Source organism: Pongo pygmaeus, chromosome X, assembly GCF_028885625.2.
Source record: "Pongo pygmaeus isolate AG05252 chromosome X, NHGRI_mPonPyg2-v2.0_pri, whole genome shotgun sequence".
NCBI classification, from domain to species: Eukaryota; Metazoa; Chordata; class Mammalia; order Primates; family Hominidae; genus Pongo; species Pongo pygmaeus.
Window position 1 is genome coordinate 48,238,356 of NC_072396.2, and position 27,018 is coordinate 48,265,373.

General features: G+C 43.8%; 1 protein-coding gene and 1 pseudogene across 16 annotated transcripts in view; one reads left to right on the forward strand and one right to left on the reverse strand.

Moving 5' to 3' along the window:
• The window catches only part of ZNF41 (zinc finger protein 41), a 44,225-nt gene extending 17,600 nt beyond the window's left edge, over positions 1-26,625 (reverse strand). For 3 of the 16 annotated variants that reach the window (XM_063660875.1, XM_063660873.1, XM_063660871.1), the window contains exons 1-2: positions 24,740-26,625; positions 6,059-6,319 (exon numbers count right to left, since the gene is read on the reverse strand). In XM_063660875.1, coding sequence (XP_063516945.1) covers positions 6,059-6,130 — 72 coding nt within the window. In that variant the 5' untranslated portion in view covers positions 6,131-6,319; positions 24,740-26,625. Of the gene's footprint in view, positions 1-6,058; positions 6,410-23,934; positions 24,551-24,710 lie in introns of those variants that run through there. The other 13 variants (XM_063660874.1, XM_063660872.1, XM_063660870.1 and 10 more) reach the window with 5 other exon arrangements.
• LOC129025556 (small nucleolar RNA SNORA51) lies at positions 16,594-16,766 on the forward strand (annotated as a pseudogene).
• Positions 26,626-27,018: the final 393 nt, after the last annotated feature.

A 27,018-nucleotide genomic window follows, 5' to 3' on the forward strand; every position in this document is an offset into this window, starting at 1 on the left:
CCTTCCACTCTGCCCCAGGCCTAGCAGAAGGGCTTCCAGGGCACGTAGGAGCATGGCTGGAAGTGAGCCTGGGGCGAGGGACCCAGCTGCTCTGCAGGTTTCCCCTGGGCTGGAGGTGCCTTGGTCTTTGCAGGATAATTTTCTGGGTGGCCTTGGACCAACCCAGTTGTCCCCTCTTTCTTGCTTGCAGTTCTCAAGAATAACTGTAGAATGTGCTGGAAATGGAACATCCTGAGCTGTGGAGGGACTGGCCCAAACAGGGGAGAGAGCCGGGGGCTCTCCTGCGAACAGGATGTCCAGTGCTTTAGCCCCACATGTTGGGTGTGCATTGGGGTGTCCTAGGGTATAAAACCCAAGGCGGGCTGCTTTCTGGGATCCCTCAGCTGTGGTGCAAGTGGGGCATGCGCAGATGAGACTCCAGCTGCACCGAGCAGCTTTCCTAAGCCTTGGGGGACCAGCTTGCAATGAATCATAGGCTTCTGCTGTCCCTGGCTGCTTACCTGTAAGTAATAAGCCTGCTCCATGTAACTTGTATGCATAGGTGTTTCTGTCTCATGGGACGTAGACAAGCTGGTAGCTAGTACGCAGAGACCCTGCTTCGGTCTTTGTGAAAAAACATGAAGGATATTTTCTTTTTTTTACTTTTTTGAGACAGGGTCTTGCTCTGTTGCCCAGGCTGGAGGGCAGTGGTGCAATCATGGCTCACTGCAGCCTCAAACTCCCGGGCTCAAGGGATCCTTCCGGCCTCAGCCTCCAGAATAGCTGAGACTACAGGTGCACCCCACCATGCCCAGCTAATTTTTAAATTTTTAAATTGTATTTTTACTTTTATTCCTCCCTGTCCATCTGAGTGTTTCCTGTTCCCCGGGACTGTTCTCTGTGGCCCTGCAACTGCTCTTCCCTCCCTCTGGCTTTCCCCACTTCCCTTGCTGCTTCCTGTACAGCTGTTTGCTGCCTGCCCAGATCTGTCCCTGCTCCCTCTGCTGGTCCTTGTTCCCTCTGACTTTTCCTTGGTCCCTCTGTTTCCTATTCCCTCTAAATGTCTCTTGTTCCTTCCGAGTACCCCCGTTCTTTTATCGCTTTCTTTGACTCTACCTGGATCGCTCTAACTATTCATGCCTCCTGTTTCCTGTTCTGACTGCCCTGTGCTCCCTTTGTTGTCCCTCCAGCTGATCCTTGTTCTGTGGCACCATTCTGATTGTGTGCTAGTCTACCTGACTGTTCCCTGGTCCCTAAGGGCCTTTCTTGGCTCACACAGACTGACTGCTGTTGGATTCTGCTGACTAATCTCTAGTCTCCTGATTCTTCTCTGTCCTTGGACAGTTCCTTGAGTACATTTCTTTCTTTCCATTCTTTCCTTCCTTTTCTTCCTCCCTTCCTGTTTCTGAGACAGGGCGTCACTCTGCCACCCAGGCTGGAGTGCAGTGGCACAATCACGGCTCACTGCAGCCTCCACCTCCCAGGCTCAGATGATCCTCCCACCTCAGTACCACCCTACCCAGATGATTTTTTTTTGTATGTGTATATATATATATATATATATATATATATATATATATATATATCACACACATATATATACACACACACATATATGTGTATACACACACACACACACACACACATATATATATATTTATTTATTTTGTAGACATGGGGTTTCACCATGTTGCCCAGGCTGGTCTTGAACTCCTGGCCTCAAACAATCCTCCCGCTTTGGCCTCCCAAAGTGTTGGGATTACAGGTGCGAACCACCGTGCCTGGCCATTGAATACATTTCTACTATGCTCTCCCGTGATGTTCATGCATCTGGTCTGTGGACCACACTTTGAGTAGTACCTAACTAGCTAGCTTACGCCCTTACCCACTAAAGTGCACTATTGCGTGTTCTATGCCACAGCTGGATTCTGTACTTCCACTGCCTCCATTACTCACATTACATCTAACTATTGGCTAGTTCCTCTGATTGCTTCCTGGGTAGGGTGACCAAGTGTCCCAGTTTGCCCAGGAATGTTCCTGTTTTAGCACTGGAAGTCCCATGTCCCCTCAGTCACAGGCAAACCAGGATGGTCCTGGGAACTCTGGCTGTTTCCCAGACTCTCCAACTGTGCCTTCACCCCAGTAACTACTGCATGGGCCCTCGGGCTGTTAACTCGCTTCAGTTATACCATTCTTTCTGGCTCTCCTCTAGTCTCTCTAGCTGGCCACTGGTCAATCAGCCTGCTACCCCACACTGGATACATGTTTAATGCTCACTTGACCTGTTCCCTAGTTCCTCTGGTTACTTCCCGGGGCCTCTGGTGGACCCTCAGCCCCAAGCACATTTTGGCTGCTCCCTCTGGCTGCCCCCCAGCCTCAGTGACTGTTTCTTGCTCCAGGTGTTCCACAGTACTCTAGGCCATTCTGCAGCTTCAGAGGCTCTTCTCTCATCTTTCTACCTGTTCCATGGGCTCTGTCCCTTCCCTGATCCCTCTGCCCATTCTACAGCCTCAGCAATTGTCTCCTGGTTCCTCTGGCTGCAATCCATTCTCTGGGTCACAGTTCCCATTTCTTGTTCCCTGGTATCGCTGTCTTTTGCCTATGCCCTCAAGCTCTCTTCTAAACCAAGGAACTGCTTCCTGGTTCCTCGGGAAGTTGCTTGTCCCTCAGGCTCATACCCAGTTCCTTGGATATGTTTGCCTTTTCCATTTTATCTGATTCTTCTGCTTCCTCACCCTTCTGGATACTGACTGCTCCGTCTGGCTGCTATTTGGTTCCTCTATTTCCTGGTACCTCCTCCTATTTCATGATCCTTCTCACTGTTCTTTAACCCTCGGCTCTTCCCTGCTCCTCAGTGATCACCACTTCTCCAGCCTCAGAAACTGTTTCTTGGTCTCTGGCTCCAGTGTCTGACTCATGTCCTGTTTGTTTCATTATTCTTCCACCTATACCCTGGACCCCTTGGCTATTCTTCATCTCTAGTAAGTGCACCATGGTCCCTGTTCCTTATTCCCTTGTGGCTCCTCCCAGCCCTCTTTACCTTACTGATCCCTCTGCTTCTTCTCCATCTTCAGCCACTGTTTCTTGGTACAACTGGCTGCTCCTCAAACCCTGGGGATATTTTTATTGGTTCCTAGGTATCTCTGCCTATACTCTGCTCCCTGATGTTTAATGAAAAAACCAAGAACCTAACCAATAAATAAGTCAATAAATAATATTCCCCCCAGGGTCTCGGTCATTTCCATCTCTTGAGGTGGGTCAGAGATCTGTGGTTGGGAAAGAAGAGATGAATGGAGAAATGTGCCTTGCAGAGCCCAGAATCATTCGTCTAGAAATCCCCCCTATTGGCTGGGCAAGAGGCCATGTGCAGGAGTGGGGAGGACCACATTGTCATGGCCCTAACCTGTGGGTCCGTGACTGACATGATTGAGCAGAGCTTAGACAAGGTGGAAGTGTACTACTGTCAAGCATTGATTCCCTTGCTATTTAATGCCCCTATACCTTTGACTCAAAAACATAATTTCAATGACTTGGCAGAAAGATGTATTTATTTATTTACTTATTTATTTATTTTGAGACGGAGTCTCACTCTGTCACCCAGGCTGGAGTGCAGTGGTGTGATCTCGGCTCACTGTAGCCTCAACCTCCTGGGCTCAAATGATTCTCTGACCTCAGCCTCCCAGGTAGCTGCGACTACAGGTGCACACCACCACACCTGGCTAATTTTTGTATTTTTGTTGAGATAGGGTCTTACTATGTTGCCTAGGCTGGTCTCAAACTCCTGAGCTCAAGCGATCTGCCCGCCTTGGCCTCCCAAAGTGCTGGGATTACAGGCATGAGCCACCATGCCCAGCTGGCAGAAAGATTTAAATGTAGGAATTTTATCATAGCAGTTTTAATCACAATAGAAAACCTGAAATACCCTAAATGCACATTATTAGTGGACTGGTTGTGGGGGGATGGGGAGACATTGGTCAAAGTATACGAAGTTTTGTTAGAGGGAATAAGTTTTTGAGATCTATTGCAGTTTGGTGGCTATAGTTAATAATGATGTAATGTTATTTCAAAATTGCAAAGAGAGCAGATTTTAAATGTTCACATTACCAAAGAAATAAGTCTTTGAGGTAATGGATATGTTAATTAGGTTGATTTAAATATTCTACAATGTATACAAATATCAAAACATCACATTGTACCCCATAAATATACATAATTATTATTCGTCAATTAAAAATAAAATATGCAGGGCATGGTGGTGACTCACGCCTGTAATTCCAGCACTCGGGGAGGCCAAGGCAGGAAGATCACTTGACCCCAGGAGTTTGTGACCAGCTGGGTGTGGTCCCATGTGCCTGTAGTCCCAGCTACTTGGGAGGCTAAGGTGGGAGGATTGCCTGAGCCCAGGAGGTTGAGGCTGCAGTAAGCTGAGATTGCACCACTGCACTCTAGCCTGGGCAACAGAGGGAGACTGCCTCAGAGAAAAAACATTAAAATAAATAAGTAAAATTAAAAAAAATAGTGAACTGGCTAAATTATGGACATCATAAGTGTATGAAGAAAAATACTTGCTGCTTAGCAAATTATGTTAAACTGCCCAGTTAAAAATGAGGTAACCAAAGAGTATGATTCTGTTTTAAAACTTTAGCTATATATGTGTATGTGTATAGTATGTATGCCCACTCTGGCCCCACACATATACTCACACACATGCACACATGCACATACAAAGGAAAAAACAACTGAAAGGAAATACAGCTAAATGTTAACACTGGTTAACTTTGGGTAATGTTGGAACGACAAGTAATTTTTTAGTTTCTTCTATTTGCTAACCTATACTTTCTAATATTTTATTATGAAGTTATAAAATGACCAAAAAAATAATATTTAAAAGTTTAATATTATCCTAATGACTGCATGACCCTGAGTCCCTGAGATAATGAACCCTTCCAGAGCCAACAGCATCCACAGGTAGGTCTGAAAGGAGGGAGCTGTCGGGCAGGGTCTGGCTTGCTCGTGGTCCTCCTCGGCTTACAGAATCTCAATGGGAACTCTAATCTGAAAGGGAGCTCTGAGAGGGAAACCTGATCTCAGCTGTGGTGCGGTGAGGGTGGAAGACACAGTCAGGAGACCTGGCTCCAGTCTAGTGTTGTCACCGCCAACCTGAGAGGCCTGGGTGAGTCATGTGTCTTCTGGGGCATTTTATTCATCTTTTTTTTTTTGAGTCTCACTCAGGCTGGAACGCAGTGGCATGATCTCAGCTCACTGCAACCTCCACCTCCCAGGTTCAAGCGATTCTCCTCCTGCCTCAGCCTCCCAAGTAGCTGGGATTACAGGCATGCGCCACCACGCTCAGCTAACTTTGTATTTTTAGTAGAGACGGGGGTTCGCCATCTTGGTCAGGCTGGTCTTGAACTCCTGACCTCAAGCAATCCACCCACCTCAGCCTCCCAAAGGTGCTGGGATTACAGGCATGAGCCACTGTGCCAGGCCATTTTATTCATCTTTGAAAGAAGGGACAGCCAGGAGGGCCCCAGAGACTGTGGTGGCCCTACTACCCTACCAGTCTCTAAGTTCCAAAGAAAAAGGATTTTTCTTTACCTAAATCAGGATAGAGGAGAAATCACCAGATCCCCAGAGACCTGGGAGAAGGGGGCACTGGTGGGGATCAGCTGACATCTGTAAAGAGCCGATGGAGAGGGAAGGGTTGGTGCTGGGGTGGGGGATGGAGTCTCCCTGGCTATGGATAGTGGCTGCTTCTACCTGGACCTCACCCTCATTTGCCCTGCAGGGAGCTGCCCCCACTCCCTAGGCTGTAGGGCTCACCTTCCACATCCTCCCTCTCCTCTAGTGTAATCAGCCACATTACACTGTCCACTGAAACACACCGGGCTTTGGATGTGGCCGCATCAGCCAAGTGGTGCTCACTCTCAGCAAGAGGACCCTGATCTGTCTCCAGGGCGGCAGTCCGGAATCTGCCACTTCCTCTGACTCATCTCCTTCTGCCCCGAGGCCCTGGGGACAGGTCAGGGTATCTCCTCACTGAATGAATTCTTGCCTCTGGGGTCCTTTCCCTCCTCACCTCACATGAGCTGCCACGTCCCTCTGCAGCCAGGGCCGGGGACCATGGGGGAGAGTCCCCATTAGCTGCCATGTTCACGCTGGGCCTCAGCCCTCAGGCTCTCCTGCTGACAACCCCACTCTTCCCCAAGCTGGAAGCTGAGCTGGCATCTGTGGACTCAACCGGAGCTGCTGGGGCGAGGCAAGCAGGGGTCAGAAGGAAGATCCTGCAGTTTCCACTAAGAAGCCTGGCCCCCGGACTCTGCAGAGGCTCCAAGAAACCCTGGAAAGACAGTGTCCACATGGTCATCACTCCGCATTCATCCACAAATGTTTTCTGGTGGCGCCCAGGGGCCGCTCACTGTGCTGGATGCTGCGGAAGAGAAAAGTTTGGTAAAACCCACACCAAGCATTAAAGCAAAACATGGGGAAAATTCACAAGATCTGGTGTAAAATGAATGAGGGTTTGTATTTAAGCTCTTCTATGTTCTAGCTAGAATTTGGGGAAGTCATTTTATGTGAAGTTTCTTCATCTTATAACAGGATGAAAATACCTATCTCATAGGGTTGTTAGAATTAAATGAAATGATGCTTCTAGGCACACCTACTTGATACCTGGAACATGCTCAACTCATATTAAATAGTGCTATTATTACAAGATGCAAGGCATGTTTTATTAGGTGCCCCATTTAATTTTCACACTCATCCTGTGGACTAGGCATTACTATTATTACGAATCCCATTTACCATCAGATAGAGCTGTTCAGAAATATTAAGAAATTTGCCCCAGGATCACTCAGATGAGGGGGAAGGACAAGGATTCAAACCCAGGTATGCCTAGTTCCAAAGCATACTTTCTTAAATACTGAGCCATTTGGTACTCTATACATGGCAGAATCACAATAAACACTGTGGTTCCTGCTACCTTCAAAGTGCTCTGGCTGAGGGGTGACCATGCCACTTGAGCATAAACTGAGCTTCTGTGTAATTCAGTGTACATTCTATGCAAAGGATAGAGCCCATCCTCTTCTGTCAAAGATGAAAACTCATACTTATCCCTTTCCATCAGGCCCTGAAAACCTGCAGGTCTGCACAGGCTCCCAAATCCCTATAGCCCACACTGTTGACAAAAAACTGTGTCCCAAACGGTGTCATCAATTGGTTTCCACAGGCTCCTCAAATTATCACCAACCCAGGCAGCACACCATCAATAGGATCAATGACTCCCATAAAACCCTCAGTAATAGAAGTTCTAGTCCATGACAAAGCAACTCACACAGTACTATAATAACCAATGTCCATAGGTCCCAATCCAGGACTGCCACAGGACCCCCAAAACTGACTTGTAATCCCTGAGAATCCCAGACTTGCAATCATTCACCACCTTAGCACCCCAATCAATAAGCTCTCATGGACTGAATCGATGACCTCAGATACTGACATTTCCAACACTTCCAGGCAGAACCAACACGCCATTTACAAGGAAAAGGGATCACAATGGCACTAGATTTATTTGCAACAACAGAAGCCATGTTAGAAGAAAACTCTACAAATTATTGAGACAGGACTGAGATCCAAGAATTCTAAACCTGCCCTAGCTAGATACCATTCTTTTGTCAGAGCAAAAGAAAGACAATTTTAGATATAAAAGCATTTCTAGCATTTTATGCCAATATTCCAATCTCAGGAGAACACTCAAGGGAATAGTCTAAACAATGGTAAATGGAATAGAAACAGAAACGTCAAAATAGGAAAGCAGTTTTGAGAAAGGATTCTTGCAATTAATATATAATTATATCTGGATAAAGAAAAACAATGGGCATTTGTAGTAAATAAGGCTGTTACTATTAACTATGTGGAAATTTAAAAATTCCCTGGCCAGGTGCCGTGGCTCACGCCTGTAATTCCAGCACTTTGGGAGGCCAAGGAGAGCGGATCACCAAGTCAGGAGATCAAGACCATCCTGGCTAACACTGTGAAACACTAAAAATATAAAAAATTAGCCGGGCGTGGTGGCACGCACCTGTAGTCCCACCTACTCGGGAGGCTGAGGCAGGAGAATCGCTTGAACCCGGGAGGCGGAGGTTGCAGTGAGCCGAGATTGCGCCACTGCACTCCAGCCTGGGTGACAGAGAGAGACTGTCTCAAAAAAACACAAACAAACAAACAAACAAATTCCCTGGAAAATTTACTGAGTGAAATGAGGAGAAGGCAAATTACAAATTTCCATGGGCAGATATTGGTACCATATTATTTGGATTTAGTAATATAGAAAATATACACAATCATATTTGTAAGGAAGGTAAAGGCAACTACTAGCAGAAATTGATTAAAAAATAATTAAAATTCCAAACAATCAAAATTCAAAAGTAATAAAAACCTGAAAGGAGATTAAGAGAAACATGACCGAGGCCGGGCGCAGTGGCTCACACCCGTAATCCCGGCAGTTTGGGAGGCCGAGGCAGGCAAATCACGAGGTCAGGAGTTCAAGACCATCCTGGCCAACATGGTGAAACCCCGTCTCTACCAAAATTACAAAAATTAGCTGCGTGTGGTGGTGTGTGCCTGTAATCCCAGCTACTCAGGAGGTTGAGGCAGGGGAATTGCTTGAACCCGGGAGGTGGAGGTTGCAGTGAGCTGAGATTGTGCCACTGCACTCCAGCCTGGGTGACAGAGCGAGACTCCGTCTCAAAAAAAAAGAGAAACATGACCGGCCGGGCGCAGTGGCTCACACTTGTAATCCCAGCACTTTGGGAGGCTGAGGCAGGCAGATCACCTGAGGTCAGGAGTTTGACACCAGCCTGGTCAACATGGTGAAACCCTATCTCTACTAAAAATACAAAAATTAGCCAGGTGTGGTGGCAGGCGCCTGTAATCCCAGCTACTCGGGAGGCTAAGGCATGAGAATCGCTTGAACCCAGGAAGCGGAGGTTGCAGTGAGTTGAGATTGTGCCACTGCACTCCAGCCTGGGGGGACACAGTGAGACTCTGTTTCAAAAAAAAAAAAAAAAAAAATAGCAAACAAAAAATAACAGGAGAAAAAAAGGAAAAAAAATAATAGGAGGCATAAAATCAAGTATGTTATAATGCAAAGAAATTGAAATGAGTTGAATTCTGCTATAAAAGACAAAGATTTATGGGACTGGGCTAAAAAACAAAATATAGTTGCAACATGTCTAAAACAAAATGATGAAGATGTAAAATGAAGCATTTGATAGAAACACACCATATTGTTGATCATTCTTTCCTTTATGGTTGGCTTGTTAGGAAACCTTCACCTACCTCAGGGTCATGTAAAAGTTTTATCATTTTAGCTTTCACATTTAGGTCCACAGTCCATCTGGGAAGGATTTTAGCGTGTGGTATGTGTTAGAGTCAAGATTCATTTCTTTCATATGGAAGCAAGACGATCCAGCACCATTTATTGAAAAGCCTACCCATGGCCGGGCACAGTGGCTCATGTCTGTAATCCCAACACTTTGGGAGACTGAGGTGGGCAGATCACCTGAGCTCAGGAGTTCGAGGTCAGCCTGGCCAATATGGTAAAACCCTATCTCTACGGAAAATACAAAAATTAGCCAGGTGTAGTGGCAGACGCCTGTAATTGTAGCTACTCGGGAGGCTGAGGCAGGAGAATTGCTTGAACCCAGGAGGCGGGGGTTACAGTGAGCTGAGATCTCACCACTGCACTCCAGCCTGGGGGGATAGAGTGAGAATCTGTCTCCAAAAAAGAAAAAAAAAAAAAGAAAAGACTATCCTTTCTCCACTGCTCTGTAGTGTCTCCTTGTGATCATACATGTGGGGACCATTCCTGAACTCTGTATTTCCATTGGTTTATTTGTCTACTCTGGGACCAGTGTTATAGTCTTAATTAATATGCTTTATATTAAGTCCTGATAAAGGATACCTAAATTGGACTACATTAAAATTAAGGACTTCTGTTCATCAGAAGATAAAATTAAAAATGTAAAGGCAAATCCTACAGTGGCAGAAGGTAATTGTAATACCTATATTTGACAAATGATTAATATCTCAAATATATCAAGAATGTCTAGAAATCACTAAGAGCCACAGAAAAAGGGCAAAAGGAACAGGCATTTCACAAAGAAAATATCCAAACAGCAAATAAGTTTATAAAAAGATGCTCGACTTCACCAGTTGGCAAGGAAATAGAAGTTAAACTACAATAAGATAATCCTCCACATAATCCTCCATATCTACAATAAGATAATCCCACCAGAAATTGCCAAAATGAAAAAGATGGGAAATAAACAAGAGTGGGCAAGGATGTGGAGCAGCCAAAACTCATAGATTGCTTGTTAGGATCATAAACTAGTACATACACTTTGAAAAACTGTTTGGTAGTATCTATTAATGATGAATACATGCAACATCCTATGACCCTGCTATTTGACTCCAGTTCTCTCTCACTCAAGAGAAATGCAAATATTTGTTTACTAAAAGAGATGATAATGTTCATGGTAGCTTTATTCAAAACTAAAAATTATGTAAATGCCCATCAACATCAGAATGGGTAGACAAGTTGTGTTATATTTATACAAGGAAATACTACACAGCAATGAGAAAGAATAAATTGCCATACTCAACACGCATGAGTCTCATCCCATGAACACTCTGTTGAACTAAAGAAACCAGACTCAAAAGAGCAATGAAGCCATGCCATATGATTATGTTTATATACATTTCAAAGAAAACACGGCTTCTTTTTTTTTTTTTTTTTTTGAGACAGAATCTCGCTCTGTCTCCAGCCTGGTGTGCAGTGGTGAGATCTCGGCTCACTGCAACCTCTACCTCCAGGGTTCAAGCGATTCTCCTGCCTCAGCCTCCCAAGTAGCTGGGACTACAGGCGTGTGCCACCATGCCCAGCTAATGTTTGCATTTTTAGTAGAGATGGGGTTTCACCATGTTGGGCAGGATGGTCTCAATCTCCTGACCTCATGATCTGACTGCCTCAGCCTCCCAAAGAAACATGGCTTCTTTAAAACTTTTTTTTTTTTTTTTTGAGATGGCGTCTTGCTCTGTCGCCTAGGCTGGAGTGCAGTGGCACGATCTTGGCTCACTGCAACATCTGCCTCCCGAGTTCAAGCAATTCTCCTGTCTCAGCCTCCTGAGTAGCTGGGATTATAGGCGTCCGCCACCATGCCTGGCTAATTTTTACATTTTTAGTAGAGACGGGGTTTCATCATATTGGTCAGGCTGGTCTCGAACTCCTGACCTCGTGATCCATCTGCCTCAGCCCCCCAAAGTGCTGGGATTACAGGCATAAGCCACTGCGCCTGGCCTACAAAAAAAATTTTTTTTTAGAGACAGGGTCCTGCTCTGTCACCCAGCCGGGAGTGCAGTGGCATGATCATAGCTCACTGCAGCCTCAAACTCCTGAGCTCAAGTAATCATCCTGCCTCAGCCTCCTAAGTCGCTGGGACTACAGGTGCATGCCACCACACCCAGCTAAAAAACATGACTTATTGAGAGCTAGTAACATTTCTTCATCTAGGTGGTGGCTATGCAGGTTTGTCTGGTCTGTTAAAAAATCATCAAGCTAAATATGCACAATGTGTGTACTTTTCTGTATTATGTTATATTTCAATGAGGATTTAAAACTATACAATTTACTAGGCAAATACCAAGAAAATGAAAGGAGGTCTGAAAATAGAATTATCGTGGGGGAAATTAAGGTCCAAAGCATTCAACAGATTAACAAAAAAGGGGAATATCTTTTAATAATAAAAGAAACAATAAAGAAGTACTAACTGGCATAAACCTTCAGGATCATTCAACGCATACAAATAAAACCAGCACAAATGCATTAAACCACATGAAGTCTTAAAAATCATAATTGTTTTTGTATTATATTTAACAAGTGTTGCTATTAAGGTTATGCCAGTTTTTAAAAGGAACTCAGGAAATTTATTTTTATGTGTTAAAATGGCATAGATATTATCTTCTTTAAAGTTCAGCTACAAACACATTTAGAACTGGTGCCTTTTAAAAATGGTACATTTTAACTATTTTCCTTTCTTTGAATTTTGGTCTTTACCAAATGTTGGAGAGGATGCAGATAAACTAGATCTCTAACATATTGCCAGCAGGAGTGTAAAGTGGTACAGCCACTCTGGAAAATAGTTTGGCAGCTTCTTTAAAAACTAAAATACTTATCACTTGATCCAGCAATTGCACTTCTGGGCATTCATCCCAGAGAAAGGAAATCTTACGTGTATACAAAAACCTGTACAAGATTGTTCATTACAGCTTGATATGTAATAGCCTCAGACCGGAAACAAGCAAAATGGCCCTCAATAGGTGAATGGCTAAACAAACTGTAGTAAATCTATAATATGGAATACTACTCAGCAACAAAAAGAAGTGAATTATTGTTCTAGCAACAGTTTGGATGGTTTTCAAGGACATTATGCTGAGTGAAAAAACCAACCTCAAAAGATCACACACATTGGGCCAGGCGCGGTGGCTCACGCCTGTAATCCCAGCACTTTGGGAGGCCAAGGTGTGAGGATCACCTGAGATCAGGAGTTTGAGACCAGCCTGGCCAACATGGTGAAACCCCATCTCTACTAAAAATACAAAAATTAGCTGGGCATGGTGGCAGGCGCCTGTAATCCCAGCTACTCAGGACGCTGAGGCGGGAGAACCGCTTGAATCCAGGAGGAGGTTGCAGTGAGCCAAGATTGTGCCACTGCACTCCAGCCTGGGTGACAGAGTGAAACTCCATCTCAAAAAAAAAAAAAAAAAACAAAAATCACAGACTGTATGGTTCCATTTATATAACATTCTCAAAATGGCAAAACTAGAGAAATGAGAAACAGATGGTTGGTTGCCAGGGGTTAGGGATGGCGGTGGGAGTAAAGACTATAAAAGGTCTGGTTACAGTGGTTTGTGCCTGCAATCCCAGCACTTAGGGAGGCCAAGGTGGGTGGATCACTTGAGGCCAGGAGTTTGAGACCAGCCTGGTGGTCTCAAACATGGTGAAACCTCCATCTCTACAAAAAATTTAGAAAGTAGCCAGGCATGGTGGCATACGCCTGTAGTCTCAGCTACTCAGAAGGCCAAGGCGGGAGGATTACTTGAACCCAAGAGTCCGAGGCTGCAGTGAGTGATGATGGCCCTACTGTACTTCAGCCTGAGCAACACAGTGAGAACCTGTCTAAAAAAAAAAAAAAAGAGTAGGCCGGGCGCGGTGGCTCATGCCTGTAATCCCAGCACTTTGAGAGGTCAAGGCGGGTGGATCACGAGGTCAGGAGATTGAGACCATCCTGGCTAACACGGTGAAACCCTGTCTCTACTAAAAATACAAAAATTTAGCCGGGTGTGGTGGTGGCAGGTACCTGTAGTCCCAGCTACTCGGGAGGCTGAGGCAGGAGAACGGCGTGAACCCGGGAGGTGGAGCTTGCAGTGAGCCGAGATCGCGCCACTGCACTCCAGCCTGGGCGACAGAGCGAGACTCCGTCTCACAGAAAAAAAAAAAAAAAAAAAAAAAGACTATAAAGGAGTAGTAGTTCTGTATCTTGATTGTGGTGGCTGTTACATGAATCTATGCACACGACAAAACGACATAGAACTATGCACACCCTAGGCCGGGTGCAGTGACTCACACCTGTAATCCCAGCACTTTGGGAGGCCGAAGTAGGTGGATCATGAGGTCAGGAGTTCGAGACCAGCCTGGCCAACACGGTGAAACCCCGTCTCTACTAAAAATACAAAAATTAGCTGGGCGTGGTGGCACGTGCTTGTAATTCCAGCTATTTGGGAGGCCGAGGCAGGAGAATTGCTTGAATCCGGGAGGCAGAGGTTGCAGTGAGCGGAGGTTGCAGTGAGCAGAGATTGTGCCATTGCACAATGGGTAACAAAGCAAGACTCTGTCTCAAAAACAAACAAACAAAAAACCACAAAAAACAAAAAAGAACTACGCACACACCTTGTACCAATGTCAAATTCTACATTTTTATATTGTATTGTGATTTTATAAGATGTAATCATTGGAGAAAACTGGGTGAGTGTATACAGGGCTCTGTGCTATGTTTGCAACTTCCTATGAATTTATAACTATTTCAAAATAAAAAGTTCAAGAAAAATCATAATTATGCCAGGAGATTTTGTTGTATCTCTTCTATGATATAATGGATCAAGTAAACAAACAAAAAACAAGTAAAGCAGATTTGAGAAATATAATCAACAAGCTAGGCTTAAGACACATAACTTAACTTTACCCAATGAATATACTCTCTTCTCTTAGACCCATGGCATAGTTTACAGAAATTTTGAAAAATTATGTAACTTGGACTCAAAGAAAAAATCTTGATACATTTAAAAATTAGAGTTTTGGCAGGCTATATTGACTATAATCCTGTAAAATCATAAATAGATAATAAAAAGATAAACTACCAAATCCAGATTTCAATTAAGAAATATTCTCTAAACATATACGGATTGAAGATGGCATTTGATAACAAAATTTTAGACTTCATAACAAATTTGGAGACATAGCTAAAGCTATATTTAAAGAATATTTTATCTTTGGCTAGAGTTGCAGAGGAAAAAGAGAATATTTTGGCCTAATTATTTTTAATGTTTAAAAATAAAAGCTAAAGGTAAATGAACTAGCTGTTCAATCCAAGAAATTAAAAAAAAAAAAAAAAAAAAGGCCAGGTGCGGCAGCTCACGCCTGTAATCCCAGCACTTTGGGAGGCTGAGGTGGATGGATCACCTGAGGTCAGGAGTTCCAGACCAGCTTGGCCAACATGGTGAAATCCCATCTCTACTAAAAATACAAAAATTAGCCAGGTATGGTGGCACACACCTGTAATCTCAGTTACTCGGGCGGCTAAGGTGGAAGAATTGCCTGAAACTGGGAGGCAGAGGTTGAGGTGAGCCGAGATCGCACCACTGCATTCCAGCCTGGGCAACAGAGCGAGACTCCATCTCAAAAAACAAACAAACAAACAAACAAGCAAACAGACAACAACAACAAAAATTAGCTGGATTGCTTGAGCCCAGGAGGTGCAGGCTGCAGTGAGCCGAGATCGCACCACTGCACTCCAGCCTGGATGACAGAGGGAGACCTTGTCTCAAAAAAAGGAAAAAAAAAGTCAGGGCACAGTAGCTCACGCCTGTAATCCCAGCACTTTGGGAGGCCAAGGCGGGCGGATCACGACGTCAGAAGTTCGAGACCAGTCTGGCCAACATAGTGAAACCCCGTCTCTACTAAAAATACAAAAAATTAGCTGAGTGTGGTGGCGTGTACCTGTAATCCCAGCTACTCGGGAGGCTGAAAAAAAAAAAGAAATTAAAAGAAGACAACAAAATATTCATGAGAACCCTGATCAAGGTAAAAGAGAAAGGAAAAAAAAAATATATATATGTATATATACATCCACACACATCACAAGCATGCACACAGTTTTAGGAGTGAGAAAAGAAGCTATTGCCACAGGTATGGAAATGATCAAGGTAAATTAATGAAGCATTATGCACAGATGCACAAAAATATAACATCCCTAGCAAACATACACTACCAAAATTAATCCCCCCCACCAGAAATCTGTAGAGCAATAATCAGAGAAAATAAAAGTTAAAATTTGCCATTTTAGGCAATCATTAAAAAGTCAGGAAACAACAGGTGCTGGAGAGGATGTGGAGAAATAGGAACACTTTTACACTGTTGGTGGGACTGTAAACTAGTTCAACCCTTGTGGAAGTCAGTGTGGCGATTCCTCAGGGATCTAGAACTAGAAATTCCATTTGACCCAGCCATCCCATTACTGGGTATATACCCAAAGGACTATAAATCATGCTGCTATAAAGACACATGCACACGTATGTTTATTGCAGCATTATTCACAATAGCAAAGACTTGGAACCAACCCAAATGTCCAACAATGATAGACTGGATTAAGAAAATGTGGCACATATACACCATGGAATACTATGCAGCCATAAAAAATGATGAGTTCATGTCCTTTGTAGGGACATGAATGAAATTGGAAATCATCATTCTTAGTAAACTATCGCAAGAACAAAAAACCAAACACCGCATCTTCTCACTCATAGGTGGGAATTGAACAATGAGAACACATGGACACAGGAAGGGGAACATCACACTTCGGGGACTGTTGTGGGGTGGGGGGAGGGGGGAGGGATAGCATTGGGAGATATACCTAATGCTAGATGACGAGTTGGTGGGTGCAGCGCACCAGCATGGCACATGTATACATATGTAACTTACCTGCACGTTGCGCACATGTACCATAGAGCCTAAAGTATAATAATAATAATAGTAATAATAATAAAAAAAGAAAAAAAAATTTGCCATTTTAAAAAAGGTATCAATTCTAAATGTGTATATAGTTGAACTTAAGAGAATGTCTATGCTATTTTAACACATAAAAAATGGAAATCTCCTGATTTCCTTTTAATAACTGGCATAACCTTAATACCAACACTTGTTAAATATAGTAAAAACAAGAAAACTATAAGCAAATTTTTTATAGTGGCAAAAATTCTAAATAAAATATTACTAACTCAGGCCTCCTGGTGCTTACCACAGGCTATGTTCTTACACTGACTGTATAGAAAAAGAAGTGGGCCTGCCTTCTCTGTTCTTATACTAACTGTATAGAAAGAGAAGAGCTCCTACCCTGTATACACCTCTGCCCAGGCCCTAGTCCTGGTCTGAATTGTGAATGGGGGGGACATGGAGTTGAGGAAAAAGAAAAAAATACATTACTAACTCAAATCCGACAATGACTCATAAGAAAAATTGCCCTTGACCAACAGAATTATCCCAGGAAGGCAAGGATGGATCCACATTATATATCAATATCATTCATTACAACAACCAGTTTAGGAAAATAACACCATTAGGCTATTACATCAAAAAGGCATCTGACATAATTCAAGAGCCATTCCTAAGAAAAATACAAATCAAGATAGGAACATATGAAAACTATAAGGACACCATCAGGAAAGTGAAAAGACACAGAGGCTGGGCACGGTGGCTCACATCTGTAATACCAGTACTTTGGGAGGTTGAGGCAGGCGGATCACTTGAGGCCAGGAGTTCGAGACCAGCCTGGCTGAAATGGCGAAACCCTGTCTCTACTAAAAATACAAAAATTAGCTGGGTGTGGTGATGCGCACCCGTAATCCCAGCTACTTGGGAGACTGAGGCACGAGAACTGCTTGAACCCGGGAGGCAGAGATTGCAGTGAGCCGAGATGGCACCACTGTGCTCCAGCCTAGGCAACAGAGCGAGACTCTGTCTCAGAAAAAAAACAGAAAACAACAACAACAACAACAAAAAACACCCACAGAATGAGAGGAAATACATGCAAATCACATATGTGACAAGGGACTTCTATCAAGATTATCTAAAGAACTCTTACAACTTGATAATACAAAGACAATTCAATTTAAAAATAGGCCAAGGATTTGAATAGATATTTCTTCAAAGAAGATATACAGATGGGCAATAAGTACAGGAAAAGATGCTCAACATCAGTGGCCACTAGAGAAATGGAAATCAAAACCACAAGATACCACTTCACCCCTACTAGGAAGGCTAGAATTAAAAAGACAATAAGTATTAGCAAGGATGTGATAAACTGGAACCCTCATACATTGCTGCTGGGATATAAAGTGATGCAGCCGTTTTGGAAAATGGTTTGGCAATTCTTCAAAATGTTAAACATAGAAGGCTGGGCGCAGTGGCTCATGCCTGTAATCCTAGCACTTTGGGAGGCTGAGGCGGGTGGATCGCTTGAGGTCAGGAGTTCAAGACCAGCCTGGCCAACATGGTGAAACCTTGTCTCTAATAAAAGTACAAAAATTAGCTGGGCATGGTGGTGGGTGCCTGTAATCCTAGCTACTTGGGAGACTGAGGCAGAAGAATCGCTTGAACCCGAGAGGTGGAGCTTGCAGTAAGTGGAGTTAGCGCCACTGCACTCCAGCCTGGGTGACAGAGTGAGACTCCGTCTCAAAAAAAAAAAAAAAAAAAGTTAAACAAATGGGTATGCCATGTGATCCAGTGAAGGAGTTAAAAATATACCACTCTGGCTGGGTGTGGTGGCTCAAGCCTGTAATCCCAGCATTTTGGAAGGCCGAGGCGGGTGGATCACCTGAGGTCGGGAGTTCAAGACCAGCCTGACCAACATAGAGAAACCCCATCTCTACTAAAAATACAAAATTAGCCAGGCATAGTGGTGCATGCCTGTAATCCCAGCTACTCGGGAGGCTGAGGCAGGAGAATTGCTTGAATCCGGGAGGCAGAGGTTGTGGTGAGCCAAGATCGCACCATTGCACTCCAGCCTGGGCAATAAGAGCGAAACTCCACCTAAAAAAAAAAAAATACACACACACACACACACAACACACACACCACTCTGGAATACCGGCTATTTTGATTTACAGGCACTTGAAAAGCAGCAGGTGCAGAAAGATCATACTGACCTTCCCTCTGTTTCCTAAAAGTGGGAGATGAAATTCCCATGTGAAAGATGCCCTCCCTCTACCAGAAGGAATGCCACATTCTTTTTTTGTTTTTGTTTTTGAAACAAAGTCTTGCTCTGTTGCCCAGGCTGGAGTGCAGTGGCACAATCTCGGCTCACTGCAGCCTCCACTTCCCGGGTTCAAGTGATTCTCCTGCCTCAGCCTCCTGAGTAGCTGGGACTACAGGCGCACGCCACCATGCCCAGCTAATTTTTGTATTATTAGTAGAGATGGGGTTTCACCATGTTGGCCAGGCTGGTCTCGATCTCCTGACCTCACGATCCGCACGCCTTGGCCTCCCAAAGTGTTGGGATTACAGGCGTGAGCCACAGCACCCGGCTTTTTTTTGGAGACTGAGTCTCGCTCTGTCACCCAGGCTGGAGTGCAGTGGCACGATCTCTGCTCACTGCAACCTCTGCCTCCCGGGCTCAAGCGATTCTCCTGCCTCAGCCTCCCAAGTAGCTGGGATTACTGGCGCCCGCCGCCACACCCAGCTAGTTTTTGTATTTTTAATAGAGATGGTGTTTCACCACGATGGCCAGGCTGGTCTCAAACTCCTGACCTCAGGTGATCCACCCACCTCGGCCTCCCAAAGTGCTGGGATTATAGGTGTGAGCCACCGCGCCCAGCTGGAATGCCACATTCTTACTATCAAGGCCAGGAAATTGAGAGCAAGAGAATTGTGTACAGATCTTATGAAAAATAACTTTTTTTCTTGGAGAAATAAGCCAAAAAAAATTTTAAAAACTCTTATGTTTTAAGCCTCCCCACATAACTGAGTTGCTTTTTCACAACTTAAGTATTCTTTGTCCAATCCAGTATATGAGTGATTGACTCTAACTACTACTTTGGGTCTTCATTTCTTTATGAAGGCTCCTGTGCCACATAAAACTTGTATTAAATAAATCTGTACACTTTTCTCTGTTGATCTGTCGTATGTCAATTTAACTTTCAGACCCAGACAAAAAGAAATCCTAAAAGAGAAGAGGTAAATTTCTACCTCACTCCTTATACCAGTCATTCCACTCCTGGGTATCCACCCAAGAGAAATGAAAACATATGTCCATACAAAAACTTGTACGCAAATGCTCATAGCAGCATTATTCATAATAGCTAAAACGTGGAAACAACCCAAATGTCCATTGACTGATGAATGGATAAACAAAATGTGGTGTATCCATACAATGAAATATCCTTCAGGAATAAAAAGACATGAAGTACTTCTAAAATAAACTGATAGAAACAGATAGTAGAATGGTGGTTGCCAGGGGCTGAGAGGAGGGGGTAATAAGAAGTTGCTATTCAACGGGTATAAAATTTCAGGTATACAGGAGGGAAGTTCTAGAGATTGGCTGTACATTGCACCTATAGTTAACAGTACTGTATTGTGCACTTAAAAATTTAAGAGAACACGCCACATGCGGTGGCTCACACCTGTAATCCCAGCACTTTGGGAGGCCGAGGCAGGTAGATTACCTGAGGTCAGGAGTTCGAGACCAGCCTGACCAATATGTTGAAATCCTGTCTCTACTAAAAATACAAAAAATTAGCCAGGTGTGGTGGCACGCACCTATAGTCCCAGCTATGCGGGAGGCTGAGGCAGGAGAATTGCTTGAACCTGGGAGGTGGAGGTTGCAGTGAGCCGAGATCATGCCACTGCACTCCAGCCTGGGTGACAGAGCGAGACTCTGTCTCAAAAAAACAAAACAAAACAAAACAAACAAACAAACAAAATTTAAGAGGGTAGCTTTCATGTTAAGTGTTCATACCACAACAAACAAAATAATAAAAGGAATAAGGTCCTAATACATATTATAAGATGGATGAGCTTTGGAAACATTAGGCTAAGTTAAAGAAAACAATCATGGCCGGACACAGTGGATCATGCCTGTAGTCCCAGTACTTTGGGAGGCCGAGGTGGGTGGATCACCTGAGGTCAGGAGTTCAAGACCAGCCTGGCCAATGTCTCTACTAAAAATACAAAAGCTAGCCAGGCGTGGTGGCAGGCGCCTGTAATCCCAGCTACTTGGGAGGCTGAGGCAGGGAGAATTGCTTGAACCTGGGAGGCGGCAGCTGCAGTGAACTGAGATCCGGCCACTGCACTCCAGCCTGGGTGACAGACTGAGACTCTGTCTAAAATAAATAAATAAGACAATCATAAAAGACCACATGTTTTATGATTCCATTTATATAAAATGTCTAGAATAGACCAATCTATAGAGACAGGAAGTAAATTAGTGGTTGCCTGTGGCTAGGGTGAGGGTTGGGAATGAGGAATGATTGCTAATGGGTACGATGTTTCCTTTTGGGATGATAAAATACTCTAAAATTAGATTGTGATGATGGTTGCACAATTCAGTGAATATGCTAAGAACTGCTGAACTGTAAGCTTTAAATGGGTGAATTTTATGGTAGATGAATGATACAATAAAGCTGCTAGAAAAAAAAAATCATAGCTAGTAAGTGCCAAGCAGGGTTGCAAAGTCAATATCTGGCAAGGGGTAGGTATTCAATAAATGTTTATTGACTAGATTAATGAATAAACACCTTTCACATTCAAATAAAAAATGTCCAAGTTATTGTCATTAACATTAGCAACAAGATAGCAAATACCCTCTATTAAATGTCACTCAACATTGTTCTGAAAGCTCTAACTAGTGCAACAGAAGATGAGGTGATCAGAATAAATATTTGAAAGGAAGAGACAGTATCATTTTTAATTGGATGGAATATGACAGCTAGGAAAAGTAAGAGACTGTAAAAAGCAACTAGATTCATATGAGAATTTGGTAATTGGATTGAATACGAAATAAAATTATAAAAATAGATTTTCCCTATGGAAATAGAAAAAAATATGCTATTCACAATGATGATAAAAACAAAGGTAAAATATCCAAGAATGAACTGTTAAAAAAAAAAAAGGTGTTGGACCCATAAGAAAACTATCAAAAATTATAGTTTTAGTGGTTATTTTTGAAACTAGATAAAATAATTTTAACATTTACATGGAAGAATAACACTGGGTGCGGTGGCTCATGCCTGTAATCCCAGCACTTTGGGAGGCCGAGGCAGGCAGATCACGAGGTCAGGAGTTTGAGACCAGTCTGGCCAATATGGTAAAACCTCGTCTCTACTAAAAATACAAAAATTGGCTGGGCAGGGTGGCACGCGCCTATAGTCCCAGCTACTTGGGAGGCTGAGGCAGGAGAATTGCCTGAACCCGGGAGGTGGAGGTCGCAGTGAGCCAAGATTGCGCCACTGCACTCCAGCCTAGATGACAGCAGAGCAAGACTCCGTCTCAAAAAAAAAAAAAAAAAAGAATAGACGCACAAGAAAATTAATTAAAGCAACCAAAAAGAAAGCAAGGGGGACTAGTTCTACCTGATATTAAAACTATTTCTAAAGTCAATATGATTTTTTAAAAAGGAGTAATACATATATCAGAAGAACTAAACAGAGTTGAGAAATAAAACAATACACATTTGGGAACTTATGTGACAAAAGTGACATTTAATTGAATTAGAAAAGGGTATTCATTTAACGACTGGTGCTGGCAAATTAGCTATCCAAATGGAATATACGAACTGATTCCATCTCATACCATAAACCAAAATAAATTCCAGTTAGATTAAAATTTAACTTTAAAAAATTGAAACAATAAATATATTAAAAATAAATTTAAGGCGTATTTGTTTGAACATGAAATGAGGAAGTCACTAGGCAAGACAAGACACTCAGAACCTGTAAAGGAAAAAGGCAGATATATCTTAATAGATGATTTTTTAAAAATCAAATGTGAAGACATCTTTCAGAAGTCAAAATATAGAGATAGATGAAATATAGTTACAATACAGGTTAATATTCACAAATTAGTAAGAAAGACAAACCACCTAAAGGAAAAAAAGGGCAAAGGATATGAAAAAGTTTAAATATATATTTCAATGGCCAATAAGAATGAAATAATGTTCAGCCACTAGTTGTCAGGAAAATGCACATCAAGGCAAACTAGATATCCTTGTGTTTGGCCCTCAGAATGGGGTAAATTTAAAAAAAAAATCCAATGTGGAACAGGATTTTGGAAGAAGCCTTTTTATATGTTGCTGGTGGGAGTTTCAATTTTACAAAAGCTTTGGAAAGTAGTTTGGTGGTATGTATTGAACTTAAAAGCATCATTCCTGCACGTAATGATCACTCAGGTGACAGCCTCTAACCACAATTTAGAAATCAATAACAAAAAAGGGAAGATGAGGTGGGAGGACTACTTGAGGACTGCTTGAGGCCAAGGAGTTCAAGACCAGCCTGGGCAACATAGCAAGACCCCAATCTCTACAAAAAATTTAAAAATTAGCTGGGCAAACCTGCCTGTAGTCCTAGCAACTTGGGAGGCTGAGGTGGGAGGGTCACTTGAGCCTAGGAGGTTGAGGCTGCAATGAGCCATGATGGTTTCACTGCACTCCAGCCTAGGCAACAGAGAGAGATTCTTGTATCTTTAAAACAAAAATCAGCCTGGGCAACATAGTGAGACCCCGTGTCTACACAAAATAAAAAATTAGTGGATGTGGCAGCACATGCCTATAGTTCCAGCTACTTGGGAGGCTAAGTTGGGAGGATCGACTGAGCACAGGAGGTTGAGGCTGCAGTGAGCCATGATCGTGCCACTGCACTCCATCTCTGGGCGACAGAGTGAGACCCTGTCTCAAAACAAAATAAAACCGAACAGCAGCAACAACAACAAAACATGTGACACGGAGCTAAAGTGTTCTTAGAGAAAAATTTATAAACTGAATGTTTATATTATAAAATAAAATGACTGGATAGTAAGAGATAAGCATTAAATTCAGGACTTCAAAAATGAGAACAAAAGAAAAAAACAGAAAAGAAATAACGAAGTTAAGGGCAGATATTAATGACAGAGAAACAAAGATACAGGAGGACCAACAAAGTCAAAAGTAGGTTTTTGAAATAACCTCATCTCAGACCTAAAGACCACCTATCACTGACCCCAGGAAGCTGCATATCTGATTCCACGGCCCCCCATCATTAGTCCCAAATAAACGCATCACTCACCCAGCAGAAACCTTGGTCACTCACCCAATAAACCCCACCCCACACCTCACAGACCTCCAGTAGTCATCCTGCACAGCCCCTTCTCACCCCCACGGACTTCTCATCACTCATCTCACATATACCTTATCACTCACCCTAGAGACCCTGTATCACTCACTCCACAGACCCCCTTATCATTCACTCCGGTGTCCCCAACACTCATCCCACAGGCTACCCATCAACTTTCTCTAGTGATCCATCACTCACCCACAAACCCCAATCACTCATTCTGCACCTCCCTATAAATGACCCCAGAGAAGCCTCCTTACTCACCCTACTGAGCATCATCGAGTACAAAATCCATGTCATAACATCCCCATAATTATCTCAATGCTTGATCCATGTCATAACATCTTCACATTTATCTCAATGCTTAAGTGGCCCTAAGTCCGTCTGTTAAACTCACTCCCACAGCCTTAAGTCCCGAAAACTGCTTCGAGGAACCCCGGCGCTTCTGGGCTTGACCTGCACATGCTTAGTGTCAGCTCCGAAGCGGCCGCTCGCCCACAATTACACCTGGTGCCCTTACACCGCGCCGGTGCGTGCGTGCCCGTGCGCGTGCGCGTGCGCGTCGAAGGAGAGGCGGGTTTTCCAATTTCCTTCAGTGACTGTCAGGCAAGGAACATGGCTGTCCCCTGGGAGTGTCTCTACGGGAGCCGCCATCTTGGAAGGGCGGTCATTTCTGCCGCGGAGCCCGCGGTCCCCTACTCGATATACCCCTGTGGGATTTTCCAGTGGCCGAGGCACTGGGCCATGGAATGTACCACCAGGCTTCTCCCCTCCGCCGCAGCCTCTAGGAATCAGTCACCTCCGACGCCCCGGCGGGCGAGGCGCTTTGCCTCTTCCGCCCTCAGGGTGCCCTCGGCCTCAGGCCGTCCCCACCGGGGAGCCTCCGTCTCTTTAAATATCGCCCAGCCCCCACCTCCAGGAGCAGGTCGCGAGACGCCCCCGCCCCCGCCCCCGCCCCCGCCGCCGCACTGCTCTGTGGGAGGCGGCGACCCCTCTCCTGCGGCGGCCGGGACCCCGCGCCCGCCCCGTCTGGAGCCCACCTGGCGGCCCCACTGGCTACAGCTCCGACCTGGGCCCCGGCCGGCTGCGGGAAACGCTGGCGTCTCGGCTGTCACCGAACCTGTGCAGTTGCCGCGGGGGGAGTCGTGCGTGTCAGATTTAGGCCAGGAAGCGGAAGTCACCGGCAGCGAGAGTTTAACCTCTGTGGGCGCAGAGAGTTGCGGGGATTCAGCGCCCGGGACCGTGGATCTGTGCAGGGAGTCATAGGTGTGTGTGACATCAGTGGTGGAGCATTTTGGCTCGTTTTCACAATTCAGTCATTATCCTTTCTGCTTTCCTCCTGGAAGCATTAAGGTTGAAGTTTTCTTCTAAAGATCCAAGTTTTGATTTGTTGTATTAGCTCGGATTTGTTTGATTTTTGTTTGTGTTCGGTTTCAAGTGCTGATTTGTAACTCTTCCCCCCCCCCACACACGCCTTTTGACCCCTGAATTATTTAAAAGTCCATTGTCGGAGTGGCAAACATCCTCCGAGACTCCAAGGGCAAGGCCATGGGCGCTTTATTCCGGCTGCTGCTCCAGGAACGTGGGAAAGCAGCGGAGTTTTATTCTAGGGGAAGGAAACAAAGGCGGCCGAGTGCCAGCTGCACGTTTGGTGGGATTTGGTCATCAGGGGTGGACATGCTGCCCAATGTAGCTGTGGGCAGTTTAACCCGGCTTGGTCCGTCGCGTCCTGTTCTAGGAATCGATTATTCAAAGAAGGAATTTAGAGGGACTGCAGAAAATGTTACAGGTCTTAACACCATTTTGCATTTCCGCAAACGAACAAGAAGTTAATCCCTGTGTTAGCGATTTCTAAGCCCATTTGCCTTGTGGCCCAAGAACGTTGAGCTTGAAATTTGATGAAACTTGCCTTAAGGCTCAAGTACGAGGCCAGCTTTCAAAAATGGTTTTGTGCCTTGATTGGATTTATCGTACTCTACGGCTCTATTGGTTCAAGCTTATGCGTTGGGCCTTTTAAAATGTGTGTTTCCTGATAATTCCTGCCTAGTTGTTGGATTTATCGTACTCTACGGCTCTGTTGGTTCAAGCTTATGCGTTGGGCCTTTTAAAATGTGTGTTTCCTGATAATTCCCTTCAGCTTGTCAACTGGGGGTGATGTGGGGGGGAGAAAGAGAGAGAGGAGAGAGAGAGACTGTACTTGCAGGTTTTCCTTGTGCTATTCAATGTTTTGCTTCCTATGTTTTGAAGTTTTATTATTAACTGCAGGTATCGGTGTTTCATTACTGAATAGATATAGCCAAATTCCTTCCCCCAAAAGATTATAAAGTTTCCTAGTCCTACCAGCAAAATCATTAAGTTCATTAAGGCAAATCCCCTCTAGCGCTGGATGTTGATGCTGTCTTTAATTTTGTGTTTTTCTGACTATTTGTGCAATTGAGGATTGTTTTGGTCTATTGGCCATTTGGCTTTTCTCTTTTGCAAATGTTCATATCCTTTGTCCAGTTTTCTTTGGGATGATTTTTCCTTTTCTTATCAATTTGTAAACAGTGTACAAATTGCATTGTACATTAGGGATATTAACAGTCTGTCAGTTACACTGTACATTAGGGATATTACATTAGAGATATTAACATCTTTGTCCATTAAGGGTATTAACCATCTGTCAGTTACATTGCAGTATTTTTTCCCAAACTCTTTTTGTCTTTTGCATTTTATGTTTTTTTAAATGTGCAATTAGAAAAATTTTATGTGGGCTGGGCACAGTAATCCCAGCACCCATCTCTACTAAAAAAAAAAAAAAAAAAAAAAAAAAATAGCCAGGCTTGGTGTTGGGCGCTTGTAATCCCAGCTACTCGGGAGGTTGAGGCAGGAGAATCGCTTGAACTTGGGAAGTGGAGATTGCAGTGAGCTGAGCTTGGGCCACTGCACTCTAGCCTGGGTGATAGAGCAAGACTTCATCTCAAAAAAAAAGAAAGAAAAATTTTATGTGTAATATGTAACTAGTGAAACGTAGCCTCTGATCAGATATGTCTAAACTTTCTTTTATGGCTTTTGTATATCCCATCTTGCCTAGTTTCCATTCCCTATTCCAGATAGAAAGATAATCTTAACATGTATTTCAGTGTTTTTATTGCTTTAATTTTTTCTACTTTAATCTAGTTGGAATTTACTCTGGTATATGGTATGAAATCAAGATCAAGCTTGAACAAGAAGCCTGTGTCACACTTTTTTCTGTGTCAAATAAAAAGAGACTTTAATTAGAAAGACAGACTATTGCAAAAGGGAGAATGCTCCCATCTCAGAAACCTGAGAGCATTTTGAAACCAAACAGAAAAAGGCTTTTCTTGT